This window comes from Anguilla rostrata, chromosome 17, assembly GCF_018555375.3.
Source record: "Anguilla rostrata isolate EN2019 chromosome 17, ASM1855537v3, whole genome shotgun sequence".
Taxonomy (NCBI): domain Eukaryota; kingdom Metazoa; phylum Chordata; class Actinopteri; order Anguilliformes; family Anguillidae; genus Anguilla; species Anguilla rostrata.
Window position 1 is genome coordinate 28,447,541 of NC_057949.1, and position 15,000 is coordinate 28,462,540.

The 15,000-nt window shown below is 53.1% G+C and overlaps 1 protein-coding gene across 3 annotated transcripts in view; it reads left to right on the forward strand.

Annotated features, from left to right (window-relative positions):
* LOC135242967 (corticotropin-releasing factor receptor 1-like) overlaps nt 1–15,000 on the forward strand; it is a 182,608-nt gene that overhangs the window by 150,496 nt on the left and 17,112 nt on the right. For all 3 annotated transcript variants that reach the window (XM_064314344.1, XM_064314343.1, XM_064314342.1), the window contains exons 7-10: nt 6,695–6,815; nt 12,157–12,310; nt 13,263–13,323; nt 14,560–14,632. In XM_064314344.1, coding sequence (XP_064170414.1) covers nt 6,695–6,815; nt 12,157–12,310; nt 13,263–13,323; nt 14,560–14,632 — 409 coding nt within the window. The remainder of the gene's footprint in view (nt 1–6,694; nt 6,816–12,156; nt 12,311–13,262; nt 13,324–14,559; nt 14,633–15,000) is intronic.

Here is a 15,000-nt window from a genome sequence, read left to right on the forward strand (position 1 = left end):
GAGATGAGATGTGTGCGGCCAACTCCCCACGGAGAGCGTTTAACGTGGAGGTGTGGGTATGGGGGGGGGGGGGGGGGCAGGGGGAGTGCGTTTAATGTTGGGGCGGGGAGAGAGAAAAGCAGCGAGAAACGGCTGGAGAGATGAGATGTGTGCAGTCAGCGGCCAACTCCCCATGGAGAGCGTTTAACGTGGAGGTGTGGGTGGGGGGGGGCAGGGGGGGTTTACGTTTAACGGGAAGGAGCGCAGACCGCCACAGCATCGCCAGCTTCCCGCGCCGCCGCCCGTCGTTCCGGAGGTGTGACTTCGGCAGCGACGCGCCGCGAAGCGGTTCTCAGATCTCACCGTTCCGCAGGTCGTCCCGGAGCTGTTGTGTGTAACAAAAAAAGCATCTGTGGCGTAAAATACCTTTTTATCAGCGCGTTTCACACCGACGCCGGGCTCGTTTGAGCCTGGAAATGAAAGCGGGGCCTGGGGGATTCAGGACATTTATGACTGAAACTGAACAACGGAACCCTTTGATGTTTTTTTTATTTATTTAATTTTTTATTTTTTTTTATTTTTATTTTTTTAAATCAGACACATCAGGCCCAAAAACTTAAGCCAGTGAGTCCCTCCAGAGGTTCATTTGTAAATGTTTGGCTCCTGCAACCCAAGTCCATGGCAAAAATGTTTCTGCCTACTCAGCTTTCCAGCACAGACCTGTCCCATGGGGTGATACTGAAGTTAATCTGGGTCTGACTCTTGCTTATCCGAGCGCTTCCATTGGCGATGTGAGTCTGAAGGAGGTAGGGGGGTGATCTTGTAAAAAGAGCTGTTTTAATTTGAAGATGATGAGAGGATGGGAGTGAGAGGGAGAGGACGGGGAGAGAGAGCAGAGAGAGAGAAGAATGAGAGAGAGGGAGAGAGGAAGAGAGAGGAGAGCAAGAGTGAGAGAGAGAGAGAGAGAGAGAGAGAGAGAGAGAGCAAGAGTGAGAGAGAGGGGGGAGAGAGAGAGAGAGCACGAGAGAGAGATTTGATTTTTATATCCCATTTATTTGAATATCACAAAAAATATAATTGCAGAAACAAATAAACAAGCAGTAACCTTCATTCCATGGCAATGTTCCTAAAAGACACTAAAAAAGGGACAGAAAAGCAGAGAGATTTTAAAAGGAACAAATGAAATCACAATAAAAACAATTCAGAACAATAAAACCATCTGAAAACAGACCTACAGTAAGACGAAGGTGAAACCAAGAAATAAAATAAATATGTAAAGGCGCAATAAAACCAGAGAGAGAGAGAGAGAGAGAGCAATGAGACGCAGAGCATGAGACAGCATTTTTTTTGTTTTAATGTGGAGGACAGGCCGTTGGGTGAGGAAGGTGGAGGACAGGCCGTTGGGTGAGGAAGGCTGAACTCGGGTGGACTGAATGCGGTTTACAGTCGCGGAGTTCTCGCTGTGGAACATGAGAAGCCTGATCCGCTGGGTCGAGGGTTTGTTTAGGAACTCCCGGGGAGAGCACCTGGTGTTCGCTGGACGTCCTCCGTGCCACCGCCTCACAGGGACAGAGGTTAAAGACCAGCCATACCCATGAGAAAAAACTTTCATTGCGCTAAGCGTACTTGGCAAAAACTTATATTATGATCTTAGCGTTCTTAGGTATAAAATGGTATCGTTCAGATATACATCACCCTACTGTTTCTTCACATGGGTGGGCCTGCGTTAAGTCAATATTTTCTTCAGTTTGACGTGGAACATTTCTCAACACAAACATGGCAGTATTTGGGGATCACTGAGGAGGTAAAAATTGTTTATTAGTGCCACAAGGCAACAACACATTGAATCCTGTGTTTTCATCCTCGACCGTGAGTGACTCACTGTAGGGGGGTAGGGGTAGGCGTGGAGGTCGAGTATTAGGAAGGTGGGGAGATCTGGATTTCCAAAACACCACCAATGTTTCCACATCCATGGAATTTTCCACATTTTTCACTCTGAAGCCGCCATTCCTGTGACTTATTAAAATCCCCTGCATTTGGGGGGGTGGAAATCCTCCAACCTGGCAACCCTACACACACACACACACACACACACACACTCAAGTGCCCCCCCCCCCAGAGGTAAAGGGGCCTCTTAACTCTGTATGGAAATGCCTCGTATGTTAACTGCTGGAGCCCCTGGTGATCCACCTTGGCACAAGGCGATGTGTTAGTCCAGCAGAGCGCGTGTGTGTGTTAGATCTTGACCCCTTGGGGGGGCGGGGGATGGGAGATGAAAGGGGGGGGGGATTTAAAAGGAAGGAGTCTGCGTGCCCCCTCCCTCCGTGTCGCCGCCCCTGCCCCCCCCCCGTGCTGAGTGAGGCCCTTTTTATAAGGTCAGGAGCCTTGCCTCACCTTGTTCACTGCTCTCTGGGTTCGGACGGGAATTTCGGGGCAAGTTAAAAGTGTGAAGAGCTCGGCGTTAAATTATCCCCTACTTGCCTCTGCAAGGACAGGGGGGAGGGAGCGGCCGATGCCTGCGGGCTTTTTAGAAACGCGCCTACGCTTAGGAGCCGGAACACCCCCCCCCAGCTCACCCCCCCCCCCGTCTCAGCCGCCGCTCCTCTTCTTCAGCAAGCACCGCAGTTCAGCTGATGAATGGAGCCGTCAATCAATGAAAGGGCCGTCCTGGGAGAGAGAGAGAGAGAGGGTAGAGCGGAGGAGAGAGAGAGAGAGAGAGAGCGGAGAGAGAGAGAGGGGGAGGGGGGAGAGGGGAGAGCGAGAGAGAGAGGGAGGAGCGGAAGAGAGAGAGAGGGAGAGAGAGAGGGAGGGGAGAGAGCAAGTGAGAGGGGAGGTGCAGAGAGAGAGTGGGAAGGGGGAGAGAGAGGGGAGAGGAGGAGAGATGGGGAGAAAGAGAGAGAGAGAGAGAGGGAGAGAGAAGTGAAATTCAGAGGGGTAAAGCCTCCAGGGGGTGGAGGATGGGGGGTGGGGGGGTTGGGGTCTCCTCTGAGCACTGCGCTGGCCGTTTCTAAATCAGGGTCCGTGTTCCTGTCCCAGCGCTGAAACACGCTGACGCTGCAGCTCTCCCTGGTGACACCGGTCCCCGCATTTCCCCCGGGACACTGCACTGGGCGGGGCGGAGAGAGTGATGGTGGGACGTCTTCTTTTTTCCGGATGACACCCCACCCCCCTCCAAACCCCCCCCCCCCCCCCCGGGTTCACAGAGTTGGGTCACATGGCGGTCATGTTTCGACCCCCCGCCTGAAAGGGAAGTTCATTTTTCCTGAAGCCGAAAGGGATTCTTTATGTGTCTAGCTGTCCATGTCCAGGCGTCAGGGGAACGACCTACCAGAATACACCACACCCCCCACCCCCCCCCCCACCCCCCTCCATCCTGGTCCCAAAGCGCTCTCCAGCGGCGGTTTGAAGAGCAGTGAGGTGGTGACTAACTGCCGTCTCCTCCCCCTGGGCCGCTGGCTTTGGGTTCATCATCATGCACAGTAAACGCGACGCGAGAATAACGACGCCCGAGTCAGGAGCGTCACAGCCGATAGTCACAGTCAGGCAGTACATAAAACCTACTGCGTTAGGCCTAGTGCCTCAGTGGATGCAGTAGGAGAGATACAGGATGCAGGGGCTTTAACCTTTTAAGGAGGTGTGAGGTCACAAACGTGTGATTAGAGGGTTCTTAGCTGAACGTTCTAATGCTAATGATGTCACAGTCACTGAAAATCAGGTGACTGAAATCAGCGAGGTTCTAGAACGCTGACTTAGAATTTTGAAGAAGAAGAAGAAGAAATAAAACATTGCAGAGAGAACCATCTCTTCATGGGTTAAAAGCAGCAAAATGTGTTTTGGGGAATATGGTGTTCGCTGTACTTTTGGCAAGGCTAAATAATCCCGTGATGAATGCTCAGAGATCTTCAGTAGTTAAGCCAAGAGACACATTCTTCTTTTTATTATTATTAATAGCAGTAAATCTCGTGATGATCATCATCGTCTTCATGATACCACGGCGGCCCTGTGCCTGTCCCCTTCGGCATGCTGCCCAGCTGAGCGATGGAGGATTCGCATGCCCCGTACTGTGATGCCCCGTCACGTCATCACGTGATGTGTCTTTCCTCGGCGGGGAGACCACAGAGGGCGCGTTTGCACGGACCCCGCGCTCCTCGTCCGCGCGGTTTCCTGCGAAACCGTGCCGGAGCGCCCCTGGGAAGACGCGCTTGCAGGCGCCCGCGCCCGCCTGTCCCGCCTGTCGCTCGTGTTTCTGAGGCGCTGGCGAAACGGCGGGCGCTCGCGCCGTTAAATGGAAATGGGTTTCGGAAAAGCTCCCGGCTGCTGAATGATTTAAGGAAGCGTTAAAGGTGAATTCCCTCTGAGGTGTCCCCGCCAGTTTATCCACCGCTTCGCACGTCGGCGTGCGTCTTATTCCCCGCTCTCAAAGTGCAGCGAGTCTGATTAATTCAGTCTGATTACACGAGTCTATTCCTCCAGACTCTTCAGATATGTGTATAATGTGCTCTATAAGATCTATAGTAGCGCCTGTTAAATTTACTCAGCCAGCGTGCGAGTAATAAATCTGTTGTCGTAGCACAGAACATACCCCAGCAGTCTCGCATTGCGTTTCGTGATTTATTCAGTTGACCGAGGTCCCTGCTGGAACTTACATTGTACGTGTCATACACAGAAAATAGATTACTGTTAATTAGATGCCAGTGGAGTCTGATGGGGCGACATCTCAGGAGGTGAGAGCGGTTGTCTGGCAGTCGGAGGGTTGCCAGTTCGACCCCCCGCCCTGGTGGTGTCGAAGTGTCCCTGAGCAAGACACCTGAACCCCTAACTGCTCTGGTGAATGAGAGGCATCAGTTGTAAAGCGCTTTGGATAAAAGCGCTATATAAATGCAGTCCATTTACCATTTACCATGATGGGGATGAACTTACATTGTACGTGTCAGACACAGAAAACAGCGTGTTGTTAATTAGACGCCAGTGGGGTCTGATGGGGACGAGTACAGTAAGGATCACATGTTCTGTACATCTCTCTCACAGTGAAATTTGCTCTACGGTGCTCTCCACTAAAAAAATATTTTTTTTCCAAGGAGCACATGTGCTCCAAAGTTTAAAAAAATAAGGAACACTAATGCATCCCAATTAGTAGAGGTGCCCCTAAATTATTTTTTCCAGTCGGCACACGTGAATTTTCGGGAGAAAATGCTCCTACAGTGGGAGCACTGCGGAGCCCTGCTCTGTCGTAACAGATTGAGCAAAGTTTTTGTGCTTTGTGCACGGATGAAGACGCCTGCTCTCGGGTTGTAATTAAGCGCCTGGTTCTGTCTCTTCCGACGCGTTGTCGCCTCGCGTAGACGGGTCACTCTGGCAGAAACCCGGCCCCAAACCTTCAAAAACCCAAACGAGAAGCAGCCTTGAGGGGTGTCACAAAATTTCGGGGTCGCGTCTGAAGGGGCCAAACTCCCGGGCCGCGTGCGCCTCTATTTCCGTCCCGTCCGCCAAATTACCGCCGGACGCGCGGCTGGACGGGACGGGCTGTCAGGGATAATTGGGGAAGGTACCGCGTGAGGAGGGTGTGTGGGGGGGGGGGTGCTGGGGCTCTTCGCCGGGTGCGGAATCTGACCAATCAGGAGGGAGGTACGAGGGAGAGACGGCAGGTTGAGGGGTCCGTGAGGGCGAGGGTTTTTGGAGCGCTCGGAGACGGGAGCGGGGCGGTGTGAGCGGTCGGGTTCGACGGCTCCTGAAGTTTCTTTTTTGGGCGTGTGTGTAAACACGCGTGCGTGCCTGCGTGCGTGTTTTGCGTGTAAAAGCACTTACCCCGAAGCACTTACTCAAAAAGCAAGCGGAGCCAGTTTATTATGAAATATTAACGCCGGTGCCATGTCACAGAAGCTTCTTGAGACGGCACCCCGAAGCTTTTTAGGATGACGCTGTCCAAAAAAAAAAAAAAAAGGAACGAAAGAGGTTTGGGTGAGGCCTTCATGAGCGGCCCCGGGGGGGCGGGGCGGGGCGGGGCGGGGTCCCGCTGTTCCCCCTCTTTCGACCGGTCGGCCCGATCGCCTCGGGACGCTCCCGCTCCGGGGCGGTGCGCCACGTTACTGTGGTAACTCCCCGTCCTTTCGTTTCTGCGAAAAAAACAGCCGTTTTCTCGCTCGTAAGTTTGAAGTTTGAGTTCGCGGTTTTTAGCTATTATCGTTTTAATAGCTGAAGTCTTTATTGGTACACGTTTCTTTTTTGTCTTGAATTTTTTGGTGCACTTGTCTGTTCGGGGAACGTGCCGTGCTGAACACGGAATGCCTCAAATGTGCGGGGAAAGAATCCTTAAAAGGGGCAGAGATGTGTTCAGATTCAGCCCGAGCTCCGAGCAGGCGATAGACACAACATGCTGGAGCACAGACTCCCTGTCCCGCTCCTGAGACAGAACAACTGTCCTCTGACTGCAGCGATCTGCTTTCTTTATCTTTCTTTAAAGCACAGGGGCCCTAAGTGTAGTGTAGTCCCCCCCAATCCCCCCCCCCCAGGTTTACAGTCACAATCTCCCCACACCCCCTCGTTTCCCGGTCCCCCATCACAACCCCCCCCCGCCTCGCCATGGCTGATTTTGGGCATATCCCCTCTGTAGAGTCCTGTGCAAGGTCCTGGCTGCATGAGTATGTGTGGGTGGAGTTTACAGAGTGCCGCTACCAGGCTGGTGTTCACACCCTGCCCCCCCTCGCCCCCCCCACAGGAGCATCCGCTGCCTGAGGAACATCATCCACTGGAACCTGATCACCGCCTTCATCCTGCGGCACGCCACCTGGTTCATCGTCCAGCTCACCATGAACCCCAAAGTGCACGAGAGCAACGTGGTGAGTGCAGCTGTGTGTCTCTGAAGCACACACCCACACACTCACACGCCTATACACACACACACACCTGTACACACACACACACACGGACACACACGCACGTAAACACACACACACACACAGGCACACCTATACACACACTCACACGCCTATACACACACACACAACTAAACACACACACCTATACACACACACTCACACACCTATACACACGCACGCACACACGCGTACACAGACACACACACATGCATGCACGCACGCACGCACGCACATACACAAACACACACACACACCTATATACACACACACACACCTATACACACACGCACTCACCTACACATACACACCTATACACACACACTCACACCTATACACACACACCTGTACACACACACACAGACACACACGCACGTAAACACACACACACACGGGCACACACACACACCAACACACACACACATACACATACACACCTACACACACGCACGCACACACAAACCTCTACACGCACACACACCCACACACACACAGACACACAAGCACACTCACACACACACACACACACACACAGCAGCACAGCACCATGATGACCGGGTTGGTCCCTAACACACAGTGAGATAGAGGTCCCTGCCATAGCCACATCCGTGGTGCTTGATAGCTTGTCTGTGCTCGTCTCTTTGAGTGGCTGTCAGGCTCCTGGTCTGTCTAGGCCAGTGGGGCCCAAACATGCCCCATGGAGGCCATCTGCTCATTTCACTAATTAATTCCCTCCTCTCTGGTTGAAGGTAGGTTAATTGGTGAAATAAGCAGGTGCAGTGATTGGTTGGAACGAAAACCCGCATACCTTCCATGGCACGTGATTGGACACCGCTGCTCTAGGCTTATTCGGCTGATTGGCCTACTGAACGGACTGGCCGTCTTTTTATATTGCCACCAGCTGGTCTAGCTGTGTAACATTCTCATAATGAGCTCCGTGGCTGGGCTTTTGCAGTGTTGTTGTGAGAACTCGGGGTTCTCGTGGTTTTGATGGGGTGTAAACGCATCCTTAAAAAAAAAAAAAAAGTTTCTTGTGGGGGGAAAAAACAATCATATTTACGACACACCTGGAAAATTGTTGGGGTGATGAAACAACAAAATAGAGGGGCGGGGGGCAGGGGTGGGGGCGGGGGGGTGGGGTAAATAAACGGCTCGCCGCAGCTGTGTTTTGCATCGCGCGGTGAGAAAGTTGCGCTGGCGTTTTGTGCGCCCCTCCGTTCGAACACGGCGGTAATTAGGACCCTGGGGGGCGGTTTGAAAGGACAGGGCTGCGGAGCGCCGCCGCCGCCATCGCCTTCATGACGGGACCATTAACCTTACCCCTAACCCCTAACCCCTAACCCTAACCATTACCGGCCTTCTTACCGAGAGAGACAACGAGAGAGAGAGAGAGAGCTGAGCGCTTCGGTCGGGCACATTCACGCGATCGACAGTGACTGGAGGCAGTTAGCCAGAATCCGTTGGGCGCGTTCGTACGGGGGTGCCGCTTAGTAGTGTGCACGCCTGTACTGCTGGACATGGGGGGGAAATGACCCCACAAACCAGGGTGACCAAATTGGCATTGCGATCACAGACCGGCGTAGGTCTCTTGGTGTTGGCATTTAAGAGAATCTCACTAACGCTGCGTGCTGTCCGTATGTACAGCTTTCTGCACGAGGAAGTTGTGGTAATCATAACGGGCGAGTCCAGTTGGGCATACCGGTCCGCTCCAGCCCAATTTGAGCACTGCCTGTACTGACAGGGCAGCTCATACAGAGAGGTCAGTGGGCGGAACAGGTCGTGCACAAACAGAAGGCCGTCCGTTGAAGATATTTGGTGAAATGCCTTCAGGTGAACGCCCGGCTACATTTGGTTGAAAAGTGAAAGACGTAGCCAGGCTATATCTGGGTAAAACCTGAGAGCTATTGTGGGGTTAACCCAGTCCATTTACATCAAAACGTCTCTCAGCGTAGATTTGCACCACTCTAAGGTGTCTGTGCTCCGGTTTTTGCTCGCTGGGCAGTTAATGCTGAAGCCGTGGGATTACTGAAAGGTTTGGGAAACTGGAAGTGATATTTTCAGAGATGGTGAACAGAAAAGGGAGGGTTTTTTATTTTATTTATGGGTTCTGGAGGGGGGGGGGGCATGCCCAGGAGGTCTGCAAAGTCTTAGGGAGCCCTTAAAAAATGGGGAGTGGAAAAACATTAAAATTATAATGTTAATTTTCATATTTCAGACATTAAGTCGTTAAAGTGATTTGGGGCGTTTGTGGTCCGTAGTCTGAAATATGTTTCAGCGTAGTGTGCACAAGCAACTTCAAAGCTGTGCGTACAGCATGTTATGTCATGTCCTGTTTCCAGGGGTTGTGTATACAGTATGAACGGTTTATTTTCATTGCGTTTATTCACGATTATGAACATAAAATGTTTGCTCCTTCTGAGGTTGCACGCACCGTGGGAAAATGGTTACAACCAAAAATAGGTTTCATTATTATTATTATTATTATTATTCCTGAAGAATAACTGGGTGGTACACACACACACACACACAGCCTCTGGGGGCTTGGTGTTGCTGAACAGGCTGCTTTGAAGTTGTTTGCACGTATATTACACACCGCTTCGGTTACTTGAAACGTTAGTTAGGGTACTTGAAATTTTATTTTCTGAAAGCCTCAATGCCAGCCATCGTAAAGCTTCTAGAAACTTCTCCTAATGTCAAACATGTCCTGCACTGCACATAAAAACTGCCTGGACTAATCAAAAACATACACTGCCGTTGTACCCTTGAGCAAGGTACTTACCCTGCATTGCTTCAGTGTATATCCAGCTGTATAAATAGATGTAATGTAAATGCTATGTAGAAGTTGTGCAAGTCGCTCTGGATAAGAGGGTCTGCTGGATACCTGTAATGTAATATACAAAAACTGATATTTAAAAATTTCAAATTTAAAATATTTAAAAAACGCTTTATGGACTGTCAAATAAAATAAATATAAAAAGATCTGATTTTCAGATCCTTTAGAAAATATGATCACTGTCCGTCTGTCCATCTCTCCAGATATCTGTCTACATGGTCTACAATCTTTTTTATCGAATTAATCAAATTTATCTAATCTATAACTGGTTGAATCTTTACTTATCATGTTACCCTGACAAGCTATACATCACTCCTGCTATGATTATACAAACACACACACACACACCTGCACACACTCACACACACACCTACACACACACACACACACTCTCACCCACACATTCACACACACTCACACACACACACACACACACACACATTTTCTCGTAAAGCTGATGTAGTTTTTCCCCCAGAGCCTCAGCCCCTCCCCTTTTTTTTTCCCCGCCAGATAAATGGCGCCATGACAACAGCCGGGTGTTATCCGATGTTCCCATTTAGCGCCACTTATTCAGCTGGCAGGAACATCCCTGTCCCGCGTTCCGCCTCCTACAAAACAGATCACCCGGGCCCTCCCCAGAACAGATCGCCCCCGCCCTCCCCAGAACAGATCACCCGGGCCCTCCCCAGAACAGATCACCCGGGCCCTCCCCAGAACAGATCACCCGGGCCCTCCCCAGAACAAATCACTGGGGCCCTCCCCAGAACAGATCACCCGGGCCCTCCCCAGAACAGATCACCCAGGGCCCTCCCCAGAACAGATCACCCGGGCCCTCCCCAGAACAGATCACCGGGCCCTCCCCAGAACAGATCACCCGGGCCCTCCCCAGAACAGATCACCCGGGCCCTCCCCAGAACAGATCACCCGGGCCCTCCCCAGAACAGATCACCCGGGCCCTCCCCAGAACAGATCACCCGGGCCCTCCCCAGAACAGATCACCCGGGCCCTCCCCAGAACAGATCACCCAGGGCCCTCCCCAGAACAGATCACCCGGGCCCTCCCCAGAACAGATCACCCGGGCCCTCCCCAGAACAAATCGCTGGGGCCTTCCCGTCCCGTGGGCTGGTCCTCAGGCCGCTGAATTAGGCTCAGGGATCTCAGCCAGCTCCCCTCCCCTTTCCGGAAGAGTCCGCGGGTGAAGGCCTGCCTGAGGGCGGGAGACAGGGCCACTGGGCGGAGCCTGAGGGGGATCTGGAGCAGCGTTTACCCGCGCGGTGATAAGTCAGCCCCCATTACTAACACTGACAGGAGAGAGGAGGAGGAGGAGGAGGAGGGAGGGGAGGAGGAGGGGGAGGGGAGGAGGGAGGAGGAGGAGGAGAGGGAGGAGGAGGAGGAGGAGGGAGGAGGAGGAGGAGGAGGAGGAGGAGAGGAGGAGGAGGAGGAGGGAGGGAGGAGGAGGAGGAGGAGGAGGAGGAGGGAGGGGGGGAGGGGAGGAGAGGGAGGAGGAGGAGGAGGAGGGGAGGAGGAGGGGAGGAGGAGGAGGGAGGAGGAGGAGAGGGAGGAGGGGGAGGGAGGAGGAGGAGGAGGGGGAGGAGGAGGAGGAGGAGGCGCGAGCGTTGTGACGGGTTGTGGGCCGCATGGAGTCAAAACTGCTTTTATCCGCAACTCGGCTCAACCGTAAGCGTGAGCGCTTCACCCGCCTCCTCCTCAAACCCCCCCCACTGAGCCCCCAGCCCCCCCTACGCGCCGGCCGTCTGCCGGATGGAGCGCCGGCCTGGGAGCTGGGAGTGACATTTATAGCGCCCGTAACTTTCCCGCTAACTCGACACTAAGCGTGCGCATTACACCGAGCGCGGGTTGCCAGGTTTTCTCCCGGCTCTGAGAGAGGGAGAGGGAGAGGGAGGGAGAGGGAGGGAGGAGAGGGCAGAGACATGACCGCAGTCACACGGTCAGCGGTTCTGCGTCGTGACGTTAAGAAAACGATAAAAACGGTCACGGGTCTGCAGGAATCCTGCCGCCCCCGTCTGGCAGTGTGCCAGAGGCTCTGCGGGACGCACAAACCCCGCGACCCTCCTCCCCTCCCCTTGGTGGATTCCTCCTAATTTGGCGGCCCGCGTGGCGCCCGGCCTCCAGGCCCTCCCTGTCCAATAAAATCCCTTTATAGACTCCCGCAGCCGCCAGCCTCGGTCTGCCCCCCCCCCGGCCTCGGTCTCCCCCAGCCCCTGTCTGCCCCCCCCCCCCCCCCGCCCCTGTCTGCCCCCGGCCCAGAGCGCTCTGCGCCCACCGCGCGTTACGAGCCTTCAGTTTTTTCCGGAAAGCGGCCGCTTCTAAGAGCACCCCCTTCTGAGGGACAGATGTGTGTGGGGCCCACTCCAGAGGGGGCTCACTGGCTGGGTTTTAAGACGCCGCCCCCCCCCCCCCCCCCCCACCCCCCCCTGTTTTAACCACGCCTCCTTCCCCCCCCTTCTCAAGATCTGGTGCCGGCTGGTGACGGCGGCGTACAACTACTTCCACGTGACCAACTTCTTCTGGATGTTCGGCGAGGGCTGCTACCTGCACACGGCCATCGTGCTCACCTACTCCACCGACAAGCTGCGCAAGTGGATGTTCATCTGCATCGGCTGGTGTGAGTCCCGCCGCGAGGTCGCCCCGCCGCCCGCCTCCCCTGCATATCCACCCCCCCGCCCCGCCGCCCGCCCCCCTGCTGCCCGCCCGCCCACCCATGTTCCCTGCACCCCCGCCTGCCCGCCCGCCCGCCTGCCAACGTTCCGCTGACTCTGCCAAATGTTTGGGGACCGAGGAAGGGGTGGTGAAGGGGGTGGGGTAAGTGGAGGGGGAGGGGTGGGTCACCTGTCCGCCCGCCAGCGTTTCGCTGACTCCGCCAAATGCTTGGGGATTGAGGAGAGGGAGGAGGGGAAGGGGGCGGGGCTCGGGTTCGATGACATTGAGAGGACGTTTGGCGCTCCTGTAAGTGCCTCTTGGCTGGCGGTGGAGAGGCTGATAATCGCCATCCCTCGCTAAGATGCATCTGGAGAGCGTAACCGCACACCCCCCCCCCCCCCCCACCCCGAATCTCACTAACGCCCCTACGGGCTGTCTTCAATCGATAGAAGGAATCGGGGAGGTGGACGGGGGAGTGGGGAGGCATGGAGAAATTGGGCTCTTACCTCTCCGGTCTCTCTTGTTTGTTTAAAGTACGCTAACTGAACAGGGTGTGCACAGCCTCGATCGGGGGGGGGGCAGGGGGGTGTAATTGGAAAACCTTTTTTTTTCGTGTTCAAACATTGTTCTTTTTCGGCCAGAGTCCTCAGCTGGGCCTCAGAACCAGATCATTACGCAGATGGGTCTGGCTGGCGGGCGGGAGAGTGGGGGAGCTTCTGCACTCCCCATCCAGCACTCACTGTGGGCTTCACGATGGGCATAATTAATTCTGACTTTTCATCAGTGGGATTGCTGGGTGTTATTTGGAGGAGCTGATGGGAAGGAAGGAAGGTGGGGGGGGGGGGGCGGGTGGTGGTGGAGGAGGAGGGGGGTTCGGGGTTTGACGTTGATCTGTTTCTGTTCTCCTCCTCCCACAGGCATCCCTTTCCCCATCATCGTCGCCTGGGCCATCGGCAAGCTGTACTACGACAACGAAAAGTGAGTTTTTCGGGTTTTCAACGTCCCGTGCGGCGAAGGCGACGATGCATTCTGATGAAAATCGAAATGTTTTTACTGAGAGCACGAGCTGCGTCTGTTCGTTGACCGATTCTCAATATATTTTCTGGCCGCACCTGCTGCGCACAGCCAGTCTGAGTGCAGTTTCCTCCTCTTCTATCCTTCAAGCCACACTGAAATACGGCGAAAAGCCCGTACAGACCTTAATATCGAGTACCGGCCACCTTTCAGACACATAACCTGGGTATCATCTCAGCTTCGATCCGCCGTCGATGCCCTCAAACTCAGCGGCTCACTGCTTTTAACTTACAGAAGCACGGTCTGGGAACCTGTTAGCATGAGCGCTAGCATAATCGCTGGCACAGGTAAAATTACAGTTTCATGAACATTTTTTAACGATGCTAACGGTGCATGGTGGAAAGCTCTATGGAGCAGGTAATTACAGCTCAAATTTAAGTCTGGAAAAGCTGTGGCAAATGTCGCAATTCATTTTTATTAATGACACTGCCACTTTAAATCGGATGAGTACTGCTGTGTCGGACGCCATTAGGTTGAGAGCACCTGCCCCAGAGCTGGGGGTAGAGTGAGTGTTTGCATGTAAGTAGACTTTTTTTAAATTTTATTTGTTCTGCACTGCCATGCTTACTTATTCTTGCACTTGGTCTTGCTCTCGTGTCTACAGTTTATGTAGATTTGTCTGTGGCTTAGTTGATATTCTAGGCGTTGTTCTCCTAGCTAGCCCTGCTGAATGCACACGCGTGTAAGTGGAGTGAGGCACTTAAATTAGCATGGCCTGCCATCGCGTGCATTAGCAGCAGCTCGGAGAGTTCGTGCAGATGTACTTCAGACGTGTGCTGAATCGCAGCCTAGTGGGTCAAAATATTTACTTGAAATATTTTCACCGGTGTATTTTATTTTATATACTGTTTGTCGCTAGATTTTACACTTTTAAAAAAATTATTAATAATAATAATAATAATAATAATAATAATAATAATAATAATAGTAATTCCTGAAAAGTTTCTCTTAGCTGACAAAATCGCTATGTTGGCAACTGTGCTAGGCAGGTGACTCTGTGGCTCCACCCACCTGAAGACTCTGTAGGGACTGAGCCAAAACAGAATGGGGGGGGGGGTCTACCTAGTGTTCACTCTGTCTTCGGTGATGTGTAACCCCTCACCTCCCCTAAAACCTGTTGTTTTTGTTTCGAATCCCCAGGTGCTGGTTTGGGAAGCGGGCAGGCGTTTACACGGACTACATCTACCAGGGTCCCATGATTCTCGTTCTGCTGGTGAGAAGGTTTTCCCTCCACGTCTCTCCCACCTGTTGCCATGATACGGTGTTTTTTTTATCAGAATGGTGTCCCCATACGTGCGCTCCGACTCTCCACACATCTGCGCCTGTGAGACCTGACGGGAGGACGAACGTTTCCATCGACCACTGTTTTCCTTTTCTTCACGCAGAAACCTGTTTTAATTCCATGGAAGAAACGATAAAAAAATTTAAAAAAAGAAGGGACGCTCGGTGGATGTTCGATGTCGTGTTGGCCGTTTTTGTTTTTCTTCACGAAACGTAATTTCTGAGAGAAAATGTACCCTGTGCCGCGTTTTAATTTAGTTGATTTGAAATTGCGTCTGACAGCAGGCCGCACCGTCAATT